This window comes from Xiphophorus couchianus, chromosome 2 (assembly GCF_001444195.1).
Source record: "Xiphophorus couchianus chromosome 2, X_couchianus-1.0, whole genome shotgun sequence".
Classification (NCBI taxonomy): Eukaryota; Metazoa; Chordata; class Actinopteri; order Cyprinodontiformes; family Poeciliidae; genus Xiphophorus; species Xiphophorus couchianus.
This window is the reverse complement of record NC_040229.1, coordinates 12,521,191-12,546,951: the sequence shown is the minus strand read 5'-3', so window position 1 is coordinate 12,546,951 and position 25,761 is coordinate 12,521,191. Positions and strand designations below refer to the sequence as shown.

The 25,761-nt window shown below is 36.4% G+C and overlaps 1 protein-coding gene across 7 annotated transcripts in view; it reads right to left on the bottom strand.

Moving 5' to 3' along the window:
• The window catches only part of megf11 (multiple EGF-like-domains 11), a 115,270-nt gene that overhangs the window by 64,400 nt on the left and 25,109 nt on the right, over positions 1-25,761 (bottom strand). For 4 of the 7 annotated variants that reach the window (XM_028002459.1, XM_028002470.1, XM_028002495.1 and 1 more), the window contains 5 exons: positions 21,915-22,029; positions 17,815-17,916; positions 17,288-17,388; positions 10,123-10,215; positions 9,947-9,967 (listed from right to left, as the gene is read on the bottom strand). In XM_028002459.1, coding sequence (XP_027858260.1) covers positions 9,947-9,967; positions 10,123-10,215; positions 17,288-17,388; positions 17,815-17,916; positions 21,915-22,029 — 432 coding nt within the window. The remainder of the gene's footprint in view (positions 1-9,946; positions 9,968-10,122; positions 10,216-17,287; positions 17,389-17,814; positions 17,917-21,914; positions 22,030-25,761) is intronic. The other 3 variants (XM_028002480.1, XM_028002486.1, XM_028002504.1) reach the window with 1 other exon arrangement.

The following is a 25,761-nucleotide window of genomic DNA, read 5'->3' as shown; positions in this document are numbered from 1 at the left end:
CCGGTGGCCCTAATCCTCTTCCGTATTTCTGAGAATCTAAACAATTTAACTTTACTTGTGTTGAATGAGAGTACCTTCCCATGCCTAATGTGTTTGATAAAGATGCACAGCATCTCTCTATGTGTATCTGTTTTATGTGACAGGTTTAAAACGTTTACGTTTTTAAAAGACAAAAAAGTCTAGAGTTTTGGAGTATTTAAAGAGTTGGTTAGATTTTGATATGAAACACAGCAACCATTCATAATTCATGACCAATCTCGGGTATTAATGATGACACAGACACACACACACAAAAAACCCCGTCATTTTTTACTGTGTACTGCTCGCAGAGACAAGATGTCATTGTACTACATTTTTTACATCCAATTTTTACATCTAATTGAATCAGTTCTCAGAAGACACACAGCTAATAAATACAGTTGATATTTGAGTGTGTTATAGAAAACAGATCTGTTTTCCTTTAGAGTTGAACTAATAAGTGAAATCACTCCTATTTATGTTTGTAGTTCAGTCTTACCACACTGGAAATATATTTTACCACTTTGCAGCTTAGGATGGCTAGGTAGTAAATAAAAAAGTCTAGCATTTTATGTTTGTGGCAAGAAACATTTTTTTGGATGGGTGGAAATAGATTAAGTTAATAAAGTAATTGGAAATGCAGCTGAAAGATTAATCTACAAAAATAGCTTTTCATTTCATCCCTCATTTTAACAAATCACTAATCTTAGCCGATACAAGTACTGTATTAGAAAACAATGCCCAGCTTTCATCTTTAGCTTCAACGTTGTGTACAGACCTCTGTGGGAAATTGGGATGGGAAGGAAACCTCCACCAGAAAAAGAGAAAAGATAACAAACTAACCAGAACACCACCCCCCCCCCCAAAAAAAAAAAAAACAGGACAATCTTCTAAAAAGGAAGCAGAGTGCATGAAATACAGTTGATTAAATATGCCTTTTTTTTCTTTTGCTTGTAATATGCAGCTGTGGCTCAGTGAGCAAACAGGTACACTTCATGATTTAAATTATACTTTAAATCTTATATCAAAACAAAAGATTTAGGATTCACATTTTCTTTTACTGCTTGATATTTAAAACATTATTTGTATTCTAAGACTGGTTCATATTTGACTATCCACGTTTATATTTTTTATAAATATTGTTTAAAATGATCTTAATCAGTCTGAGAAATGATAGATCTGGGTGAAATGAGTTGGGTTTTTGTGAATGTTTCTTGTTTGTGTATTTTACACATACCATAGCCGCTGTTACATAATCAGTCGGGAAGAGAAGACGACCAATAATGGGTTCAAAATCCTATTCCATGTGGCAATTGCCTAAATGTAATCAGATGGTTTCGGCTTGCTAAATCTACCTTAAAAGATAGTAAAACTAAATACTAGCTGGATGACTTGTTGGAAAAGTATATTTAGCACATTGTTCTCAGAAATTTCACAAGAACAAATATTAAAAGTAAAGTTTCTAAAACATTTTGAAGTAGTTTTATAAGCTGCTCTGTTAATGTATTTAACTGTGGCTAACATACACTCAAGTGTGAAAAGGCCATCTATATGAATTACTTAGGAAAATCAAAAGAATCGCTAGAAATAAACTTTATAAATACTGCAGTGGAGCACAAATCAAGCATGACTTACAGACTGTGAAAACAGCTTTGTTCTACATTAGTATTCAGGCGATAGCTTATCTCTTTAAACTGTTATCATAGCATTTCAGCTATTTTAGACACACTGACCTTCTCTTAAGGACATAAGATAAGACTTTTTAATGTCCTTATTAAATCAAGCCATCTAAGCAAGCTCTCTGAAGCCTGTTCCAGGAGTCCATAACTTCCTCACACAGGCTAATAATAAGAAACACAGTGATAATGACCAGCAGCTCTGTGTTTTTCATGGTCTTATAAACATAATCACAATATGCAGTGAGATCCACCAGTTTTCAATGCAGGTATTTTATGTAAAAACAACATACATGTACATGAACTCACACAAAAAGCCACATGCATTTTTTTAAGCAGTCTCCCAAAGGTAATGGAGCAGTGAGTTCTTGAAGAATAATAAATCCTGATTAATGGGATGCTGCAAAAAAAAAATTGAGCCAAGCAAAGTCAGTCTGCATATTTTGCCAACGAGGCCCATATGCACAGAAAATATTATAGAGACATATGATGCATGTCGTTCTCAGACAAAAACCCCATTAGGACTATGATTGTCAGGAAAAATCATTTTTATCAAGCATTATTAAATAAATTATGGACACTGGTGTGGGTGCCTGAGTGTGTGTCATCAGCGGTTAAGACGGCTGTCATCTTCCGTGTGTATGTTTTATTTTATCTGATAGACTCAATATCAGTCAGCTGAAGTCTCGGCATGGTGATTTACTCCACTCATCAGTCACTATGAGAGCTGCAAAGAATGATCAGACTGGCAGGCTGAGGCAGATCATGAAACTTTAAACTGACAGCAGCACAGTCATGACATCCACTTTGTTCAATCTACTTTGCTTAACAGAAGATGTTGTTTTTGAAAAGCAAACAGTGAGATGAAATGATTTTGACTTACACTGGCTTCGGACTAGTAAAATTCCCAATTTGAAATAAGTTTAAATTATGTATCCTGTTGGCAAATTCCAGACGAGCATTTTTCACTTGTAAACAAATGGTCCTTTGCAAAACAAATGTAGGTAAAATCACATGCATGAAACAGCAAGTTTTACATCTTAAAAAAGATAAAATCATCCTGCCATTCCCTTCATTTTTCAAAGATGGGGGGAATGGTAAATGGCCTGTACTTGTATTGCGCTTTATCAAGTTCAGAGGACCCCAAAGTGCTTCACACAACATTCATTCACTCACACACACATTCACACACAGATGGTGGCAAGCTACTGGACTGTAGCTACAGCAGTGTGACAGAAGTCAGGCTGCCACTGGGCTTCTAACCACCACCAGTTGGCAAGGCGAGTTAAGTGTCTTGTCCAAAGATACAACAACAGAGAGATGGAGCGTGGGCTCAAACCAGTCTCGATTACGAGACAAATTCCTACCACTGTCATAAAAAAATTATAATTCAGTCTTAAATTATTTTTTCTTGGCAGGAAAAATATGCATAATGCAAAACAAAAGACATTATAGCATTGAATAACTTCTCTGACATCAAAAGGCAAAAATAAGATATATGTCTGGTGTGAAAAAGTTTGAACAGCTTTTTTAACAAACCAGAGGCATTTATATAGTTATTATATTAATTGGGATTTATTTAAAACTATCAGGTTTTGCAAACGCCTTAAGGTAAGATGCAGGTGGTGGACTGGTATAGATTTTAACACCGCTAGTAGGGAGAGGATTCTTCTAGATTAAGTTATAAGAAAAACGCACAACTTCAAATGGTCTATCCAACGAGTAACTGCATTTAAATTTCTGTAGACCAAAGGAAACATTAACTTGTAACCACTGATACAGTTTGTATTGTGATTTATTAATATATGGAATAATTTAATATGCCTTAACTTTGTAGTGTACAATCAAAAAAAAAAATTGCACTCCTCGAAAGCCCAATGCAGTATACTCAGACACACAAAAGCATATCAGTGGAGTACACACACATGCATACACACAAACAGAGGCATACACAAAGGCAACAGCAGCTATAGATTGGTCCATTCCCTCCCCCCTTGAGAGAAATACCAGTGCCTGGATACTTTGATCTACCAAAATGAACGAGGCAGTTGGCATTGACTGCTACAAGCAGCAAGGAACCCATTCAGAATGATAAACTTAGGGTATTCATAGTTCTCCCCAAAGTGTCTCTTTACGTGCTTATATAACCAGAAATGCAATCGATGTAGACTTCCTTTTCAACAGCTGATGTGAAGATGGAGGTTCACTTTTCTTGTTTTTTTTTTGTTGTTGTTTTTTTCCTATGGAGGCTATATCTAAAAAGAAAAAAAAAACACTCACATAAACACTGTATTTGTCAGTTAGATTGATGAAGAGAGACGTTCTGAGAGCAAAGTTAAGTGACATTTAGACTGATGTGTCAAGTAAGAGTATATCTGTGTGCGTCTCTGTCACAACCAATGCTGATTTAGACTTTGGGAGTTTGACAGCGGTGCATGTCAATGTCCTACAGCAGTGGAATTGGAGAGGAAGCATCTGGCTCAGATGAATCTTGAGAGTAATGTGTGAATACCTTTGGTGAAGCTTCATAAGGGAGTTTTTTAAGCCAAAATCAAGCTTTACATTGCCATTTCAGGTTGATTACCCTTTCATATTAATTCACTGACGCTACATCAACCGAACAATGTCAGATAACGTGCCTTGACAACAGTATTCATACTACTTTACTTTTTTTCACATTTTGGCATGTTGCAGCCACAAACTGCAATGTGTCTTAGTAGAATTTATTGTGATAAATCTAGCAAAGTGCCACATCATTGTGAAAGGATTAAATGTTTTAGATTTCTTTCTTTCTTTTCTTTTTGTTTAAGTAAAACAGACATATGTATTTAGTCCCCCTGAATTCATTCTTCGCAGAACCACTTTTCACTGAAATTATATCTAGAGGTTTTTTGAAATATGTCTCTACATGCTCTAGGTAAAAATAGTTTTACCTACAAGTCAAGTTCAAGTTCTGCCACAGGTTAATTGAGACAATTGAGCCTACTACAGAATACCAGGTCAGGGTATTAATTTTCAACCCACTTCACCATAAAGTCCCATTGAGATAAGATATTTATTTTATAAAAGAGAGCTGGCCAAGTCAGTCACACAAATTAAAGCTATGTAAAAGAAAAAAAATACATGAAAAAAAGTCATGAGGCAACTCAATCACAGCAATCTCTCAAGAAAAACTATGCCATTTCTCCTTCACTGTATTTTGTTAGGATCTTCTAAGAGTGAATTGTGAATGTAATTGTAGTGTAATGATATAAGTGCTTTAATATAATTGAATTTAGGGAATCTTGGGAAATTGTTTCACGACCTAACCTTGCTTTTACTTTCAACTCTGACCTGTTGGCTGTGTTCCTTGATGTTCATGATATTGTTTAGTGATTTATTTCTATTTTCAAACAATGGCTTTCTTTTTATCACTGTATGAAGTCAAATTGTTGTATTGGCAGCACATCCTGCTACCTAAGTTGTGACTATTTGCAGCTCCTCCAGACTTAGCTTGAGCTTCTTCTCCGCGTCTCTGATTAATTGTCATCTTACCCAGTTTGTCAGTTTTAAAGAGTCAGCCAGGTCTTTGTACCTGCATGTGGATTGGATTTACTAATCAGCTGACTTCTTTTAGAAATTGTTTGAAATATATTTTATTGGGGGTGACATTGTAATTATAAATTATATAGATTTTTATTTCGCCCCCCAAAAATTTATTTGTAAACCCTATATTCTTTTTCTTCCACTTCATAATTGATGTTTTGCAAAACCCCGCCCCCCAACAGTCATTGTTCAATTAAGCATGAGCTACTTTGTGATGCCATATTACATGAACAGCCCAATAATATGCATTGTTTAAGGCTGTAACATGGCACTATATAAACCAGTTCAAACAGAATAAATGTAGCTTCAAATATTGCCTGTCATTACTGACTGACCACCAATATCATTGCAACTCCACATTTTGGAATCTAACAAAACAAATTTAATTGCAGCCTTAATACTGAAAACTTTGCTTTTTAATTAACATAAAACAAGAAGAATGTAGCATCCCACCTGGTGCAATAGCCCATAAAAATGCATTCATGAGCCACATTTATCAGTTAATCACATGTACAGCACACACAACAGTGGCTGTGGCTGTATCTGAATACATTGAGCAGGAATATGTTACCCCATGCACCATGGCCGACCAAACACAGTAGCTCTGACTATTAAGTGTGATAGATTTCTTTTAAAAGCACCAGGGATGCTTTGTGGTTTACAAATCTCAAGTGTTCCAGAGGCTTTTCAGGTGATTATCTTCACACTATTGATTATTATAAATTCTCCAAACATTTCTACTTCAATAAATGCAAGAGAAATCAGTGTAGAGAAAAGAATGAAGCACTACATGCTCCATATTTATGAACATTTGTCATCTCTGTGCCTTGGGAACATGTTTTGTGATGGAGACACGATATTTAGATCTTTATTTTTTCAAGTGATGGCACTTGGTTGAAATATATACAGGCATATTTAGCCTTGCATACACAAGGCTAAATATGCCTTGTGTATGCAACATCTATCTTTATCACTCTCTTTATTTGAAAACTGTAATTACTGTGGTCTAAAGTGACCTTGTGAAACACACTCATCGGCAGTATTGAATCTCTAAGGACTGAAAAGAAGCCTGTAATAAAAGCAAAAAGGGACCAAGTTATTTCTCTGCAACTGCAAAAAAAAAAAGAATGTCTTTTAAACCACAGTCACTCACAGGGTCTGTGAAGAAAGTTCATATAGTTTTCATTCAATAAACTCATAATATCATACAAAGATTGGATTTCACACTCATTCTGAGTGGTTCTTTTCACACCAGCACATACTGCTTTTGCTGCAGACATCATCCAATAATATGACTTGGTTCTCAAATCCATGCACTACACGTCAGCAGACTAAAATTACTAAAGACACACTGCTCACTTTCATAAGCAGAGCTCCATTTAACCGAAAAGCTTGCGCTAAAATTGCTGCCATTCCTGGTCTAATGAGTTTAAATTGTTTTTCATCCATTTTTTACATGGTAAAAATCCTATTACGAACGAATTATAAGGGAAAAAAAGCAACATCCAAAACAATGTAAACACAATGATGGAGAGAAGCATTGCTATTTAATATAGAATGAGAAGGCAAACAGGTAAGAAACATCAAGCACATGAAGACAAAAAACATGAACAGACACGCTAGGCAAAAAAGCATTTATATCCTTTGAAATGTTTAGTATTTCAGGATGTTACAACCACAAGTTACAGCGTATTTTATGGGATTTTATGTAATACACTAATACAAAAAGGTTCATAGTTGTGAGCTGAAATAAAATAAAACCGCTTTTTCACTGTACTTCCTGCTGCTAGTCTAGGCATGTTTCTACCAGTTTAGAGATTGTAGATTTGCCCAGTATCCTTTGTAAAACAGCTCAGTCTGATTAGATGGACAGCATCTGCGGACATCAGTTTTCAAGTCTTGCCACATATACTCATTTAGATTTAAGTCTGAACTTGACTGACTTTTCTCTGATCAGCTTTCCGGTCCCTGCGGGAGAAAGCTACTTTGCTCAAAGCATGATCCCGCCACTGTGTTTCCTGAAGGGAATGGTGTTTTCAGGTTAATGTGCAGTGTTAGTTTGCTACAGCATGCCGATTTGTACGCAAACCAGAAAGTTCAGGTTTGGTCTCAAAGCTTGTATCTGTCAACATATTCTAATGTCTTGGCACATTTTCAGTCATACTCTTTCCTATTTTAGATGATGAATTGAACAGTGTTCCAAGAGATTTTCAAAGATAGATGGTAATTTTATAACCTTTATTTATAGTATCATTAAATTAGACATTGGTGAATTAGATCATAGATAGGTGTCTTCTGAGGACAATTGTTTGAACTGGGGCTTATTCATGGGTATTCAACATAAAGGGCATTGAACATAAATGTATGCCACACTTTTCAGATTTAAAAAAAATCTGTCTATGAAAAATACCTTTACTAACCATGTTTCCATTTTCTTCCACTTCACTATTGTACACCACTTTGTGCTGGTCTTTCACATAAAACCCCAGTGAAATGCATTAAACTTTGTGGCTGGAACATGAACAAATGTAAAAGGTTCAAGGCATATGAATGCTTTTGCAAAGCAATGTATACAGTATATAGCACTCTTTTTATGCATCTAAATGTTGAACTGAAGGCAAAAAAGAAGAAAAAAAAAGTAGATTCAAGACATTAGAGAGAAAATGTTCAGAAGCTCATTCCACAACCACAACACACAGGAATTAGAGTTATCAAAATACCCAACAGCAACAATTAATCATTCATCAGTCTTTGGAGAAAACGCAAATCTGAATGCTCCAAATTCACACTAACAGATGTAGAGCAAGACTGCATCTTCAAACAGCAGTCTACATTCTGTTTAGCTGCTTTATGTATCAGAATTGAAACAGAGACACCTCGGGATCCAGTCAGGTCACAGGGTAAATCAGGTCTCAGTAGGCCTATCCCTCAAGGCGGAAGAAAAGGATGAAGTGCTTTCTGGATACTGTAGGTGGACACTAGCAGGCGGAAAAGGAAAAACCCCAAAACAACAAGCAAAATCTTCTTTACCAAAAACAATTAACTGAATCTTTCCCACCTGATCTCCTTCTGCTCCCGTTCCTACTGTCCACCAATTCTTTATTTTTCACCACCTGACCCACATAGAAAACTCCTTGCTGGTGGGTGCTGCACCAGAAACTCAGCCCAAGCCTTTGATCCAGTTCCAGATCACTTGCTGAAAGCCTGTCACTTCAGCTTTAGGCCGCAGAGCATCCCACGGCGGCTCTTCATCTCCAAGCACTAGGCGACACACTTTTTTATCACATCATTCACACAACCTCCGTCATGTGACCAGCACATCCTTCCCTCTGCTTCACTTTAAGCGAGAACAAACAAAAGAACTCAAACAGAATAGTGATGAAATAAAGAGCCAAAAAGGGTCGATTTTGTGTTGTTGACCTTTGCTTTTCAGGTCATTCAAATACTAAATAAATAATAATCTATATTAGCGCTGAATTTATTATTTTTAATGAAGCACTCACTTTACTATATTTTTATATTAGTTCTTTCTCTTTAGGTTTATATATATATATATATATATATATATATATATATATATATATATATATATATATATATATATATATATATGTACTTACTTCTCTTATCTGTGCTTGGTGGAAATATAATTTACAGTTACAGTGACAGACAAGAAAACACGCTGAACCATTTACATAAAGGAAAAAGGAGGGCAGATTTAATTTAAGAATTGGCACGCATTCCTAATTTCTGCAGATGAAGGCTCGTAAATAAAAAAGTCTGGAATCATGCCTGGTATGGAAATATGAAGTTATGAATAATGCCTCTGTCTCAATCATCAAGTCTGTTTTAACAAGGTGGATCAGATAAGCACCTGGAAGACTGGGGGGAAAAAGCACACACATGGCTGCACTCGTAACTAACCAAGAGTGGGACTAGAGTCCCCCGAGGGCCCTAAACCCTCAAATCCTCCTGGCTGGACCCTCACCAGCCTGTAAGAGGGAGCAGCAGCAAACAGCTCAGGGTTGTCATGGACGGCCATGAATCTACCTGCAGCAGGCTGAGGCAACACGAAGACTGGCTGATTTACACACAGCTGCTAATCAGTGAATGGCTCTCTTGGTAATGAAAACTCATAGATCTATACAGTAGCACTACTGATATGATTTTATCTGCCATTACTCATTTCTAAATAAGCAATAGGCAGTGGCTGTTCAACACCAGAGTGAGGGTAGGGGTCTGGGGTGTGTAAACTGTTAATGTTATGAATTAAAGATCAGAAATGTTGATGCAGAAAGTGATTACTGGGTCATGGTTGTGCAAAATAAGATATTCCTGTAGGCATGTTTTTATCCAAACATAAATTTGAGAAAGGAGAATATAGATTTTGCTCTAGCATTAAGCTGATTGCCCAATTCCACCCTCCCATCAGGCTTCAGTAGCCGAGGTATAGGCCCAGTAAACAGAGAGGCCAGCATAATGGCTTGTTTCCGCTTGGCCCTGATCCATCATCTGAACAAGTCACAGACATTGGTCTAATCATGATTAAGACCAAAACAGAGAGTCAGGTAGACACAAGAGAGGTGCAACCATCCATTCATCCGCTAGATTCATCAGACAAATCACTTCCACTTCCAGCAAATGAGAATGAATTCATTGTGACTTACCTGTTCCATTGGCTGTGCTTGCTAAGAAGAGAGGATACAAAGCTGAGCAGCTTTGAGATAGACGGACGCAAAACAGATTCACAGCAAAGTCTTATGGACCTACTGGCTGTGAGAGCAATTTAGGAACAAATGTGTCTAAGGGCCTAATTGTAGGTTTAGAGGGAAAGCGAACTCACCACTGGAGCAGTCCAGTCCACCCCATCCAGGCTCGCACTGGCATGTATCAGGAGAGACGCAGCGACCGTGCATGCACTCCTCTGTACACAGAGCTGAGACACAAAGATATTTCCCCATCAATACAATTTATAAGTGAATTAATGCATACAAACATGTAGGTAAATCTAAATAGCATACTTAAAATTCAGCTCAAGCAAAATATAAAGTAAAATTAGAGACTTAATGTCTCCATCTCTGATATAAATCTTAATTTAGGCCCTGATGATTGCCATGTATTTCCAGTACTTGACATTGCATTTTTAATAAATGTGTCAACAATCAACTCATTCAAATTTTTAAGTATGTAAGTACTTTCAGAATCTGTCAAAGATTTATCAACAATTAATGTTGAAGGATGAATCACTACCTTTTCCTGGGAAGGAGTTTTATTATAGATGAAAAATAAGCAAGGGGATTCTAGGTTTAATTTATAACTGTACATGATATTCATACTACTGTCGATTTCCAAATACTTTAGGTAAAAGACATTTAAAAATACGATAACCACAATAAATCACACAAATTCTGACATTCATACTGAGTGTTTCAAAAATTATCTAAGCTGTTTTTCTAAGCTTGGCTGTTAAAGGTTTTCTTAGCCTCTCTCTGGACTTTAAAGAAATATCTTGACTTCAGTTTAATTCAATTCATTTCAAAATTTGCCTATTAATCCCAAAAAGAACATTTTATGTGGGAACTGTAATTTAGGTTTCCTTGAAAAAGTAACATATATACTGATGTTTGTGGGTGATAAAGATCTTATGTAGTAGTTTTGCTGCAGCAGATGTGAAACCTCTGACTGGGGTCACTGCTGTTGGATTTCTGTCTTGTGAAACGGATGATCAAGATTGTCTCGTTCTTGTGTTCATAATAATATGAAACGTCCCTTTTTTGCCTATTCAGCTTCTGGGGCTCCAGAACAGTCTCAAGAAGAGAGACAATCTTCCTTATATGCTTATTAGGCTATTAAGTCACTGAGGTCTGATAATATATTACACCAACAGATGACAGCACTCTAAAACAACAGACTTAAATCTAAGCATCATCTGTTAAGTGCTATGCTGTTTTTTCTTGATAATATTACAACAATATTATCACTTGTAGCAGTAATTTGAGGTGAAAAAGTTTGGGCATGAACAAAACAAATCAACAATTTAAAGTTAAAGACACCTTGACACCTCAATTTTTTCAGCTGATGGTGGAAGCAGAATACATGAGGTCCAGATATTATAGTCTGATTATATTATTGTTAGAGCCTGATTGGGTCTGTTCATGTTCTGTTTTCACTATCCTGTTTCTCTACTCAGCTGAAATGGGAAATCTTAGCACAACTGTTTGAACTGACCCAGAGGCTATCCTTTGGCAAGGAGGCAGCAATTTGCTTATCTGGCCAACGTTGATGGAAGCTTTGGTGGTTTTTCACTTTGGATTATCACATTAGATACAAAGAAAAATGGTCTTTTAAGAAAGACACAGATTAATGTTGTAGAAGAAAAACTGGCCAAACTTGCCAGAGATGCACACAAAAATTAGACAAAAGCAACAAAAGACTTGCAACGCACAAAAGCATTTATCGCAACTAAATGCAAGGTGCAAGGTGATCCGACTTGCTCCGAATTGATTGGTTATAAGATTTTTGTTCCGTGTGCTTCTGTCCTTTCACTGACTCAGCACAAATCTCACTGGAGGCAGGAGGTTCCAAGGAAGGACATGTCACAAAACTGAATTAAAACACATGTGCATTTTGGACACATTAGATAACCTACAAGAAAAATGAAATCTACTCTTTTTACACCAACTTATTTAAACTCAAAGAGAGAGACAGAAGAAATCCAAACAAACTTTAAAGGATGTATTTAAGACAGGTCAGAGGCAGCAAACCAGAAGATTTAAATGAACTCTACAATTTTTGAGAAGAAGAGATGTTAAAAAAAATTTATGATGGTCAAGCTCTAAAGGTGTAAAGGAGATTTTTCCAAATATAAATAGTAGCCAAGATATGTATTTGAGTTTGTATATAATTTTGACCCTAGAAAAATAAGAGAAAATCTTGTTGACAGAGTTGATGTTTTTTGAAAAATCATTTAAGCTGTGTTACATTTTTCCATTTACAATTGAGTGTTAGAAAAACATAAAACTCAGCATGATGAAATCACTTTAATGTCCTTAAAGTCAATATAATTGTGATATACCAGCATATTTATATTCAAGTTCATCAAATACGTGACTTGTTTTTCTTAGTTGGCATATTAGTTTGACTCACAAGTGACAGAAAACGTCACTTTCCAGAACACGTTGCTATCAGCAGGCTGAGCTACAAAAGAACAAGCTGTAAATCACCTCTAATGCTCTGTCATATAGAAAAGCTTTAATGTTGCAAGTAGACCGCAGTGTTTACTAAGTCTGCAGTTTTCTTGATCATTTATATTGAGCTACACAACACCAGATTGATCAGGTAGGCATTAGTATTCCTGGAAGTGTTTTCACCAACTGGATGGTTTTCTTTTCTTTAGAGTGGATACAAAAAGGAACCTATATGAGGTGTTTTTCTTTGTTCTTTCTTTTCTTTTCCCTTTTTCTTCTTTTTTTGTGATACCACATTTCAAACTAAAAAGGAATAATATCACAAACTAAGTACTTAGCATGAATAAATCTGTGACAGCCAAGGTCATCTGGCCAGCAGGGTTAAGAGAAGCTGGCTCTTATCTGGGGAAGGAGACGAGCAGGCAAATACGACAAGAGAGGACCCCTGCCTGATGGGAATCAGCGGTCCACTAACATGGCCTGTGGAGGGATGATACACAATCCAAGGGCAGCAGAGCAGACAGCCTGTCCCCTTAACTGATCAGACCTCATCTAACAGTTCCTGCAACTTCTGCTCATTTTCTTCTCAGGTTTTTCTGCTGTGCTTTGGTCAAAAAAGCTGGAAGTAATATAGCTCCCTTGTGTGCAAAATTATGACACCCAGGCTATTGTCTGATAGGTCAGTGAAGGAGCTATAGAACACCACTCAATCAGGCTTCGATTCAGATCCACCACCGGCAGCAGGGAAGGGGAACGACGAGCGTATCTGAAACACCCACCAAGCACGAGTAATCGCAGAAATGCCACCGTGGCAAAAAAAAAAAAAAGCTAAACCAGAGATGGGAAGATAATTCAGGGCAGATTTCTGAGCATCAGTAGTCTAGCAGAAAACTGTCTAATTAGATTTAGCCAGCAAAAAGAAAAGGAGGAAGAGCTACAACATTTCTGCTGACGAAAGTGGCGAGATCGACTACCTGTAATCAATGAGTCCACGGCCTGCAGAGTATTCAAAGGGAAGAGGAGACAAATTCAATGTCACCATGATGAGTTGATTTCATTTAGTTTCAATCAGCAAATTCTGATCAGCGAGAACAGGGACATGCAAATGTGTCACATCCCAGAGAAAAAAAGATATATGGAAATGAAGTTTTTTGACTAGGGGAGAGAGGATAAAGCGCACCCTTCTCTTGAGATCTGAACCGGTGTACTGAAGGGAAGGCATAATAAAGTAGAAGGTAGGTCTTTCATTTTAATTGAAATTCATGAATCACCCTGCCTAACTCATGTCTAAGGAATCTGTTGGAAAATTGAGTCTTTCATCTAGATAAAAGGCTAATCTAACTCATTATGCAGAGTTGTTATCAGAACAAGGAACAATGGAGCTAATTGGTGATTGCAATGTAATGTTATTAAATTTAATATCTTTTGCCTAGTCTACCTATAACTTATTGCAATGTCTTATATAATAGGTCCCTGTCAGTCTCTGCCTGTTTGTGTTTTTGCTGCAGTCCATGAGAAAAACCCCATTAGATTTCTGTGTTTAAGACCTTTGAAAGAACATTGTTTTCCTTTCAAAAATGATGGAATAATGCAAAACAGCAGACTAAAGAAGATGAACATCTTTAATGATAATGTGTTGATTTTGTGTGTTTGTGTAGTCATTTTGGTGGTCTCAACATCCCCAGATTAATTTAGATGCAACTTGTTGAAGCTAATGGGAATACTGATGTTACATCATATGACCATAAAGGAAAAAATGACAGGCAGGATTAATAGGAACAATCCTTAAGCTTATTAGCTTTAGTGAAACAAACTTGATAAAGAGAGAAAGGCTAAACAAAAAAAAATACATGTAAACAGTGCACCTGATTTTGTCCTTTTCCTTTTACACCTAACTCTGTTTTACACATTGATACTGTAGCTGATAGTGTTACTGGTGCTTTACGTAACAATAAAATGATAGGGATTCTGTTCAATTGAAACCAGTTTAAAGCTGGAAATAGATCTACATAAACTATTTTAAAAAAGACACAATCATTTTATTCTCACTGTCTGACATGAAATCAGACTATTTCTTTCTTCTTTTATCTCAGCTGTAACTGTTATATTTTAAATAATTTTCAAAATGCCAGAATAGTCAGACAGAATTTTTTAGATTGTTTATAAAAGCTTTTTTTCAAACGTGGGAGTTTACACAAATTTCCTTGGTAAACAGTAGAGTTGCCTCTGAAATGTACGACTTGGGTGAAACATTTTGGGAGTCCTTCCATAAGCTTCTCAAAATAGTTTGGAGTAAATCTGTCCCATTTTGTCTGAAAGACTTTGTGTAAGTCAGGTAGTTTTTTGGCCACCTTGCTCACACATAGCAGCTCTGCTTTCTTTCTCTAGGCTTGAGATCAGGGCTTTGTGACGGCCACTCCAAACCGTTAACCTTGTTGACCTTAAGCAATTTTGTAACTAATTTGGAGGGTTGTTTTATTGTCCATTTGGACAACCTGAGCTTTAGTCCCCAGGTGGATGTTCTGAGATGTTGATACAATATTTTCATATCACATTCTTTCCCCATAAGGTCTATTTTGTCATGTCCATACGTCCCTGATGCAAAGTGTTGGCTTTCTACTCTTTGACTAAATTTTCAGTCCATCCCAGTACAGAACTTGTTTCACCGTGGATAGTGCTATTCTCCTTACAGCTTTGCAGTAACTGTACAAGGTCTTTTGCTTTCCTTCTGGGATTGATGAGCACATTTTGCAAGAGAACATGTTCATCACAGAGACACACCGGCTTCTCCTTCCTGAATAATATGATGCCATATTGTCAGAACACTGAAGTAGCTTTCTTAGCCTATTTTCCCATGTGTTGAGCAGAATATTAAGTCTATTCACCAGAAAAACAAATAAGATATATTGCATTCTCTTTGACAAAGTATGAGACTGGACCTTCACCAGCTGAAGTCTAAATCATGTCGTGTTTTGATTGTTGATTCTATGTTGCATTGTGTTTCTGTGTTTGATATGATGTAAAGCACTTTGAAATGCCTTGCTGCTGAAATGTGCTATACAAGTAAAATTTGATTGATTGATTGATTGATTGATTGATTGATTAAATCTAAATAACGAGATTAATATTTGTGAAAGAAATAAAACATATATTTATTTCAGAATTAATTGTTTTAATGTTTTTATAGAGGTTATTCTTTACTTTGCGGATATGTATTTATTATTTGTTAAAGAATATAACGTGTAATATTTTAAAACATATAATCACTGTAAGCTATTATGTTATTGTTAGACTAGCAAAATACATCAAACTAGACTTTAGAGTGAACATTGACATTTGCAGTGAAAAAAAACATTCATGTTTGTTTGAAGGCAAGTTTGGCTGTTTTACGTCATTCAGAAAAAAATTCACTTAAGGGCCTATATAGCACAACCACTTTGGATCTCACTCTACATTATAACATGAATTCACTCTACCTTTGAATGAAAAAAATGAGGGCTAAGTGTAAAATTTGGACAAAAACCCTGAGTCCAGATAGGGGCAGGGCATACCTAGAATATTGGATTCAGACTGAGAAAATAAACAAAGAGTTTTGTTTCATTCCAAGGCAAATGCACCCAATAATTTCTTGTGATATCACTGCCTAAGGAAAACAAGTAATTTAATCCTGGTTGTAAGTGAGGAAGGATTAAAAGGGACCATTTTGCAAAAGTAGCAGAAAGCAAACCTGCTCTCCTGACCTCTATCAACTCAATTTCCCCACTGCATCTCATTGGATTAAAGGGGTAAGTATTCATGCAGCTATAATATGTAAGCGAAACCTGTAAATAGTGGGGCCAATTCTAGATGCACAATCTTAGTTTGCAGATTCCCCTGTTTAACATCCTGAAAACCCATTAATAAACAAATGCCTGTGCTGTCACTTAAATGCCTAATGAATGCATTATTGATCAGTCTGCACCTCACTCCTTAAGACCACCATATAATCACACCCACTTGCATTCTCTGCTGGCTGGCTTCCTGAGAACCTGCTACCCTGAGGCGATTAAAGCCTTGACAAGGACAAGCTCAGCCGTGGTCAAAGAGCAAACCCACACGGCTGCAGTCATTGTACCAGAAAGCCCCTCAAGCTGCAAAAGATGTAGGAAAGTATTAGAGTAATTCTAATTCTAAACTTATCTTAAGAGAATAAAACATAAGGTGAGGAGAGGATATCAAAAACATAACTCTCAGAGGCAACTGCAACGTCTTCTGTCTTTATTTGACTTGCATGCAAAGAGATTCAGTTTGATGTGAGAGAGTAGAAATAGAACTCAATGACCAATAATGAAGTCATAAAAATGACAGTGAAGGATTGTTATCAGGATGCTGCTATACTCTTAACTTTTAGGGCTGTGCTCTTCTCAAGTTATTGAATTTTGCAGCAATTTAATATTGGGAGCTATACCTCTCCAGCTTCTAACCAGCTACGTCTTGGGTCGTTAAGTTTTGTCATTGTTAAACAACCTCAATTAAAATGCACTTGCTCATACAGTAAAGCATTTGGCAGTGTGGGGTTATGAAACAATGTGCAATCTTTAAGAACTATGCTAAATCTCATCAAACTTGATCATTTCAAATAAATTATTTTGCATTAGTGGGAAATGAAATCTTATAGCATGCTAAACAGAATTAGAAGGAAGCAGCGGTCTGGTAGGTTTTATCTGCACACCACTAGCAGTCACCATCAGTTCTAATATTTACTCTTTCTCTAAGGAGGTATAAAATGTAACATGAAATGTCATAAGAAGGACAAAGGAGTCAGAAAATAAAGACACTCACGAACACACAAGTCTCCGCTTTCAAAGTAACCAGGGCAACACTGTGAGCGGCGCCTATACATGGTCCTTACTCCCCGCCGGTAAGCCGTCTTATAGCTGATCCTGGAAAATTTGACACACAGAGACAGCTGCATGATACAGAAAAAAGTCCCCTACCTGAAGGTCAGGAAACATATAGAAGGTAAACGTTACTTGATATTTTCTCATATACGGCAAAATAATAGAGAAAAACACATAAGAGTATTAAGCTGAGGACAGGTCAGAATTATAGGAATTATGTTTTCTACATACAAGCCAGCGTTCACAAGGAGAGTCTGCCTTTTGCACTTTTAGAATCCCATTATGGAGCATTTGAAACAGAGCAACATCTTCAAAACAGGATGATTACCACCTAAGGTACCTGACCTTTTCTCAGCCAGACACCTAAACAAAAACATTCATTTTAGCTTTTTTAGACTTGGTTCTAATTTTTGGTGAAATAGAGCTACTGGAACTGAGAAATAATAAACTTTATTTTTCTAAACTTACCTATGCCTGGTGCATTTAAACCAGTTTAGGATGTCAGTGCATCTTGTGTAATAGATCTGGTCAAATGGATGAGCGTAGGACTCCTGGACAGTCACTGCATAGCTGAAAGACAAACATATAAAGACAGTTGTGACACAAAGGACTTTACTGTGTAATAGCATAAAGTTCTAAAGAAATTTTACACTAATAAAGAAAAACTGCAGTGAAATGGGTAGCTATTACTAAGTGAAAATCTATTTATTTATCAAGCCCGTTTGTCTTAAGCAAGGTCATGTATGTCTACAGCCTAACCTGACAGTTGCTATTCAAGAGACATGTACCCTGGGCAGTATGGCAGCCCATCAATAAGATAAACAGATGAACATTCATTTCTGAAGTTGGTTAGTAATCAGTAAATAACCTAACATACATGATGATGTTGGAGACTGGGGGTCCAAATATGGGTGAGAAAAACATGGCAACTGTGGCTTTGTAAACAGCCTTCTGAAATTTCTGTGCATAGGCCAACATGAAGGGGCAGCAGTTAGTATTGTTTATTTACAAGAAGATTCAGAATGGTGTTTATAAAGCTACATAAATGTGCACAAACTAGGGTTGCTTGATTATGGGAAAAGGAATATCACAATTAAATCAATATTGAAAAGGCAACATTGAAATCATGATTAGAATAGTAAAATACCTTGTTGAATCTTACTGTAAAAACTGACAAAGTATTTATTCAAATGTTAACTGTTGTATTCAAAGTTAACAAAATTAGCCATTTAATGTGCTTCAAATGTTTTGGGGTAAAAATCTAAATTGTGAAGCAAACAAATTAACTAAAAGGTAGTTTGTTGCAATTAATTAAAAAAAGCACATTTGTCAAAACAATTTTATTCACATTTTAGTGCAGTAAACTATTAAAAATAGAGAAATAAAAGATTCTCTATATGTATTCAAAATTGAACTACACACTTCTTTACACAACATATAATTATTTAGCTGTCAAATTCAATGATTATTTATTATCTTCAATTGCGTTAAAGCAGGACAGATAGCGGGGTGCCTACTCCAGTGGAAGTGGCTTACTCAGAGCACTCTAGTGTACAAAGCTGAGAACAGATCGAGATGTTTAAACAGTCCAAAGAAAAACAGTGGAGACTTGAACGGTTTATAGTGAAGTAGACATACAAGCCAATAAGGCAGCCCATTCGTGACGCATGGTCAGAAATTGTCCTAACTCGTCAATATATGACGAGTTGGGAGTGAGAATGTGTTGAATAAGGAGATAAAGTAAACTAATAAAAATTAACTTCAAAAACTACAGTATTTTCCGGACTATAGAGAGCACCTTACTTTAAGCCGCATCTACAATTTAAAAAAAGAAAAAAAACTGGAAACGCACGGTTTAATGCCGCACCGGACATTTACGGAGCCCTCTAAGGGACATGGGGAATTTTTTTTCTTTTGCGTTCCCTCGCAAAACTTTTGCGTTACCTCGCAATACTTTTGCGTTACCTCGCAAAACTTTTGCGTTACCTCGCAATACTTTTGCGTTACCTCGCAAAACTTTTGCGTTCCCTCGCAAAACCTTTTGCGTTACCTCGCAAAACTTTTGCGTTACCTCGCAATACTGTACTGGTCAGTTATGCAGCATAATTGAATACTGCCAGCCTTTCTTACGGTGGGCGCCGTACTTTATGCTTTAATATAAGGTTATGTGAGGTTTTTCCATGAATTTTAGTATCTTTTTGTGAAATATCTGAAGTTTTATATCTTTCTTTAGGATAGAAAGGCACCACAAACCTACGATATAAACAGAAACCTTCCGTAAGTAGGAAAGAAATAAAAATACATTATAATTTGGACTATTTCTGAGTTATTATCGCGGGTAATAAATCATCTGACAGTTTTGATTGTGTCTCTGTTGTGTTCTAGTCTGAATGGTTTAAAGAGCTGCTTTCAGTGCCGCTCCATCTTCGCCTTAACAGACATAAACATGCAGTAATAAATCGATTTTCAATCAGTGTTTTGCACCAAACAGTTAATAATAATAAACAAGTTTTCACTGAGGCTCTGTAAGAGCCATATGAATGAAATAAGTAATTATTGATATGACAGGAGCAGCGGCTTTGACACTTGTGTGGTGGGTGTGTCGATGTGGGCGTGACGTCACCAGGTATGAATGGGAAGGATACTGGCTTTGTGTGTATTAGGAAGGTCAGTCCTTGCAAAGTTTGGAACCTGATCATCAAAATGGAATAAATCGATAATTGTGACAGAACAAAGAAATGATCTGGACTTGATTGATAAACGGACAGATGAGATTCCCCGAGTTAACCCAGTGCGGCCCTTTACCATCATTAGTTTGTCGTGTTTTTAATAATAAAAACTTGTTAACAGTAAAAACTGTTTGGTGCAAAACACTGATTGAAAATCGATTTATTACTGCATGTTTATGTCTGTTAAGGCGAAGATGGAGCGGCACTGAAAGCAGCTCTTTAAACCATTCAGACTAGAACACAACAGAGACACAATCAAAACTGTCAGATGATTTATTACCCGCGATAATAACTCAGAAATAGTCCAAATTATAATGTATTTTTATTTCTTTCCTACTTACGGAAGGTTTCTGTTTATATCGTAGGTTTGTGGTGCCTTTCTATCCTAAAGAAAGATATAAAACTTCAGATATTTCACAAAAAGATACTAAAATTCATGGAAAAACCTCACATAACCTTATATTAAAGCATAAAGTACGGCGCCCACCGTAGGAAAGGCTGGCAGTATTCAATTATGCTGCATAACTGACCAGTACAGTATTGCGAGGTAACGCAAAAGTTTTGCGAGGGAACGCAAAAGTTTTGCGAGGTAACGCAAAAGGTTTTGCGAGGGAACGCAAAAGTATTGCGAGGTAACGCAAAAGTTTTGCGAGGTAACGCAAAAGAAAAAAAATTCCCCATGTCCCCTAGAGGGCTCCGTAGACATTAAACCGCTGGTATCTCCGCCGCTCTCGGTTTTCCACTGCCTTCCTAATAAATCTGAAGGATTTGGCGTCTCCAACGCCGAACCATGGATTCGTTCACGCTGAGCTTAAGTGCATCGATTTGTACTGCCAGATCGTTAACCTTCAACTTAAAAGCGGCATCATATGAACTTCTTCGTGTGGTTTCCATGATGAGGAGGTATGAGTTTGAAAACCTTTCTCCGTTGTGCCTGCTGCTAGCTGCTAGCAAATGAAAATTAGCACTTTCTTCTTTGATTTCCAATTTTGACTTCCAATGATTCACTTTCTGCTAAAGAGCCTCCTGGTGGCTGAAGAAAAATCCACAGAAAAGCTGCACCAGGCTATAAGCCGCATGGTTTAAAGAGTGGGAAAAAAGTAGTGGCTTATAGTCCGAAAAATACGGTAGTATTTAAATCTAATATTTTTATGTCTTATATTTCTTTTTTTAAGATTTAGTTTTTTACTTTGATGCTTTCTATGTTTAATCTGAATAAAGTATTTATTCTTACAAACTTTGTTACAGTCAAAGTGAAAGTAATAGCTGCCTTTGATCCTTGTTTAACACAGAACCTGAGACATTCAAACAGAAAGTATAGTAATGACTTTGATATGCAAAGAAAGTCAATTTTTATGATGTTTGCAACCGATGCCTGAGGATATTGGAGGACCTTAAAGCCACAGACAAAGCCCACTTAAGAAATTCATTCTGATGCCAACAAGGTGGAACCACAATGCCTAAGTACCCTCACCTTGGTCGGGCAATCATCCCAATAATACATCTTCCCAGTTTTCATTCCGCCCTGCGCTTTAAGGACAGAAATTATTGCTGCTTATTTCTCATAAGTGACACTGCCCAGCACAGCTCATTATTATTCAGGCACTTTGGCTGTCATGATTGATTGGGATGAATTTACACTGATCAATCCGTCTGCATATTTCATTTGATGCTTTAAACTCTTCCCATCCCTGTCTTCAGCTGTGTGAGGTCAATACTGCTGTACGGACTTAGATTGAAGGATGTATAGTAAATTGAAAGGTCCAGTCTAACTCTTAGATTTCAGCAAACTAACAGAGTATATATACAGTACGTTGGCGACAAGAGAACTATTCTCACCTCTCCCAGTGGCTGCAGACATTGGGGTCATCAGGGTTGAGACTTAATGCACTTGTGGTGAAGCTTAGAATGAGAAACCAAGCCAGACGGACAACCGATGACCCCATCCTTCTCTCTGAGAGGAAAAAAAGAAAAGAAAAACATAATATTGATTTAAAGATCAACACTTAAACTGAGTCTATACCGCAAATGTACATAGACCCACTTACAATATGGTAGTTTTGAAAATGTGAATACCTTTAATTTTGTTAATAGTTTTCACTTTGCTTTTTTATATCCCTATGCAAGCTCAGATTTTAAGTGCAAGGAAAATCGAAATGACTGAAGGGAAAATCTGGACATGATTCAGTGAAAAATAGCTTCGGTCATGGTGAGACTTTGGACAAAATTTTTAAGTAGATGACTCAGTACACACTATTTGTGAGACTGAGGTAAAATGTTTGCCATGGCTTCATAAAATGCAATACAGTCAACACAGAAACAACATTGATTAAAACTGATACCATTGCAACAAAATAGATAAATACATGAAAATAACTATTAGATTGGCATAATGCCAACAAAAATGAAGAAGAGCTCTGAACAATAGATATTACAAGTTGTTTTAAACAAGATATCCAGGCTAAAAATAAAAATTAATCAAACTCATGTAATAAATCAACCTGCATAAAACAAGATGTCACAGTAGGTTTTTCAATTCATGTGGCTATTTTCTGGTGAATCTCAATTTCACAGGATACAATTTACATTTGCAACAAACAAACATCCCCTTTATGTCCATGTGGCACAGAGATATGGTAGTGGCTTTTTGTTTGCAAAATTAAGTATATAAAAAATATATTGCGTATTATATTTCCATTATTAATTCACATCTGTTCCTCACAAACGTTTCTTTGTATTGACTGCAGAAAGTCAATACAAACTTTGAAAATGTTTGTATTTTCAAAGTTTGAAAATACTGTGAAAACAGTATTTTCAAACTATTTAGAAAATGCAGTGGTTGCTTAATAAATCTTGAAGTATGTGGAAGTGGGTTATAAAGAGGACCAGGGGTCTCATTTATAAAGCTGATGGACAGACAAAACGGTGCCGGAAACTTGCATACGTACCTTTCCGCACAAAGGCTATGATTTATAAAACATAAACTTGAAAATGTGTGGTCCCTCACGACAATTCAGACTCATGCATACCGTCCTTATTTTGGAGACTCAGGGAAATTCAAATTCAGTACAAATTCAAGACTACTTTATTGATCTCAAAGAGAAAATAGAATAGAATAGAATAGAATAGAAGTACTTTATTCATCCCAGCAGGGAACTACTAATAAATGTTGTCATAATTGTGTGAACTGTGTGAAGGTGTGAACTATTAATTCAAGGTTCTTAAAAGAATTGTGATGGCTGTGGATATTCTATAGCAGTCTGTATAATGGCAAATATGCAGAAGTCTCTGACTGAAGACACAGATGGTGAGGTGGGATTCTGATTGAATCTGCTCCATGATTCCCTCACGCCTTTGATTACATGTCAAACTTTAACTACAGATTACCATTGGCATTCAAAAATGCACTCTGATATATGTTTTGGAGAGCCATAACTATAAATGAGAAACTTTCAAATAAAACAAAAGATTTCACAATACAGTACTTAAATGTGTTCCCAGAGAGCGTCAGTATTCACACTGTGGCATACGCCATCAGCCTCCTAAAATGCTGGTGGTGGTGTGTAAACTTTATGTCATACCAAGAATTTCTTTTTCTTTTTCAACTCTCCACGTCACCCACATCATTTTGTGCTTCTGTGAAATTGTGTTTCCACTGTTCTCCATTGTTAAAAATTAAATAGAAAAATTGAGGCACTTGACAATCTTCAAGTATAGCAGTCTCAAAGCCCGTGCTTAGCCACCTGACATTTTTGGATAAGTGCAAGAATATTTCTGAAAAATGTAATTAATCAAAACTGGTTAATTAATTGATCTAACTTTTCTTCTACTTGTTCACAGTAAGTCACCTGGCTGCTGTCAGAGGGGAGACTTCCAAGCAGGCAATTTTCCACAGTTATTGGTTTAAAGTTGGGAAAATAATTTCAATTCTAAAAGCTATTTATAGTTAGCATGGGTGGCAAAATGGACCAAGTAAGTCCAGGTGTCCCAGAGAATATTTTTGAGATCAAGAGAAGTTAAAACCTAATTAGTTAGTTGACATTTTTTGGTGGAGGGTGATATGGACTAAACATTGAACATAGACAATAAAGCTGAGCACAAATTCAGATAGGGCCATAGTGTAAATTACAAGCCACAATCCAGTGGAAGCCATTAATTTTGGCTGTTCTTGGCAGACTCCGTCAGCCAGAGACTTACAAGACGGAAACAGTGAAGTAGAAAAACACAATTATTTTGAACTTCATATAAAGTCATCGATATGCTTCATTAAACAAAGTATTTTACTGGAAAAGTAATGCAACATATACTGTTTTATCTTGTTATTCACCAAAACGATACAGTGATTTGCTTCTTATTTTTACCAACAACACAGAAAGGCACAGCCAGTGTTGAAGCCAACAACACTTCAACACATCAGCACAACACTACGTATGTGGTGTGCTGATGTATTTGCCTTCTGTCAATTGCATCCTCTCTCTCTCTCCCGTCAATTTGTCTAAAAATGTATCATCAATACCAAGAGTTTTGTTTTGCCTATAAAGGCTAAAAACTTTGAAAACAGAGTCTCACACCCAAATATAACCTGAATGACCTGATCAGCTTATCTGTTTCATCTACTGAGAAGACATGGTAATACAGAAGTCTCTTAAATATTTTTGTTAAGTCCCAGCAGTGAAAGTAAGAGCATAGAAAGTAAGAAAACAGCAGGAGATATTGAGATTAAAACAGCTATGTCACCTCAAGAAAACACGTCTGCAGATAAGTAACAGAGTACTGGGAATGCAAAAATTGGATTGTAAAGCAACAGAACATGTGGCCTTCTGACTGACAACAACTGTCGAAGAATGGTGGGAGCATCAGAGTAAGAAGAGCAGTTTAAGATGAATAATCAATTTCTGATAAGTACTTGAATATGTCTGCAAGGGCAGTGTTACAATCAAGGTTTGTTTCAGTCAGTTAACCACTGAGAAACTGGGGCCAGTTCCATACACGGTTTTATAAAATGAGCAGTTCTTTCTATCAGCAAGTGAACCTCTGATAAGGATGCTAGTACATTCTAAGATGAACACTGAGTTTGAATGGTGAGAATTGAATAGACCTCTACAAAATATTTCACTCTGTTGAGAGTAATTGTGATTAGCTACAAAAATACTTTAAATTTCAGCCTAACTCTCTCGTTACGCAAAAGGAAAGCAAGATAAATAAGCTTACCTTCCCAGGTTCTCAAATTACTCAAAAGTAATACTCCTTGTTAAAAAAAACACAAACATTGCAAACTTTATGTTATCGTACAATAAAGTCACATTAATCCAAAAGAAAAAGGTTTCTGAAAATTAAGTACAGTCCAAACACTAAAAAAATACATACAACCAGCAAATGAAACAAATCTAAACACTACCATAGTGTGCTAACAACAATGTTGTTACAATGGGAAGAAAAGCTAGCTAGCTATTTTTTGTAAGTGAGGTGTTTAAAAGGGTTAGTTTTTTTCTGTTTTTGCTGTGAATGTTCTGCAACCTCTGTGTGTAACTGCAAGTCTTGGCTAGGATTCTTTAGTAACATAATTGTTTTAATTTCAATGGGATTTTCCTGTTGAAATAAAGGTTAGATAAATAAAATAAATACAACAAAAGTCAAAAAAGATCAAACTAAAGTTAAAAGATTTTCATTCTGCATTTGCTGAGTT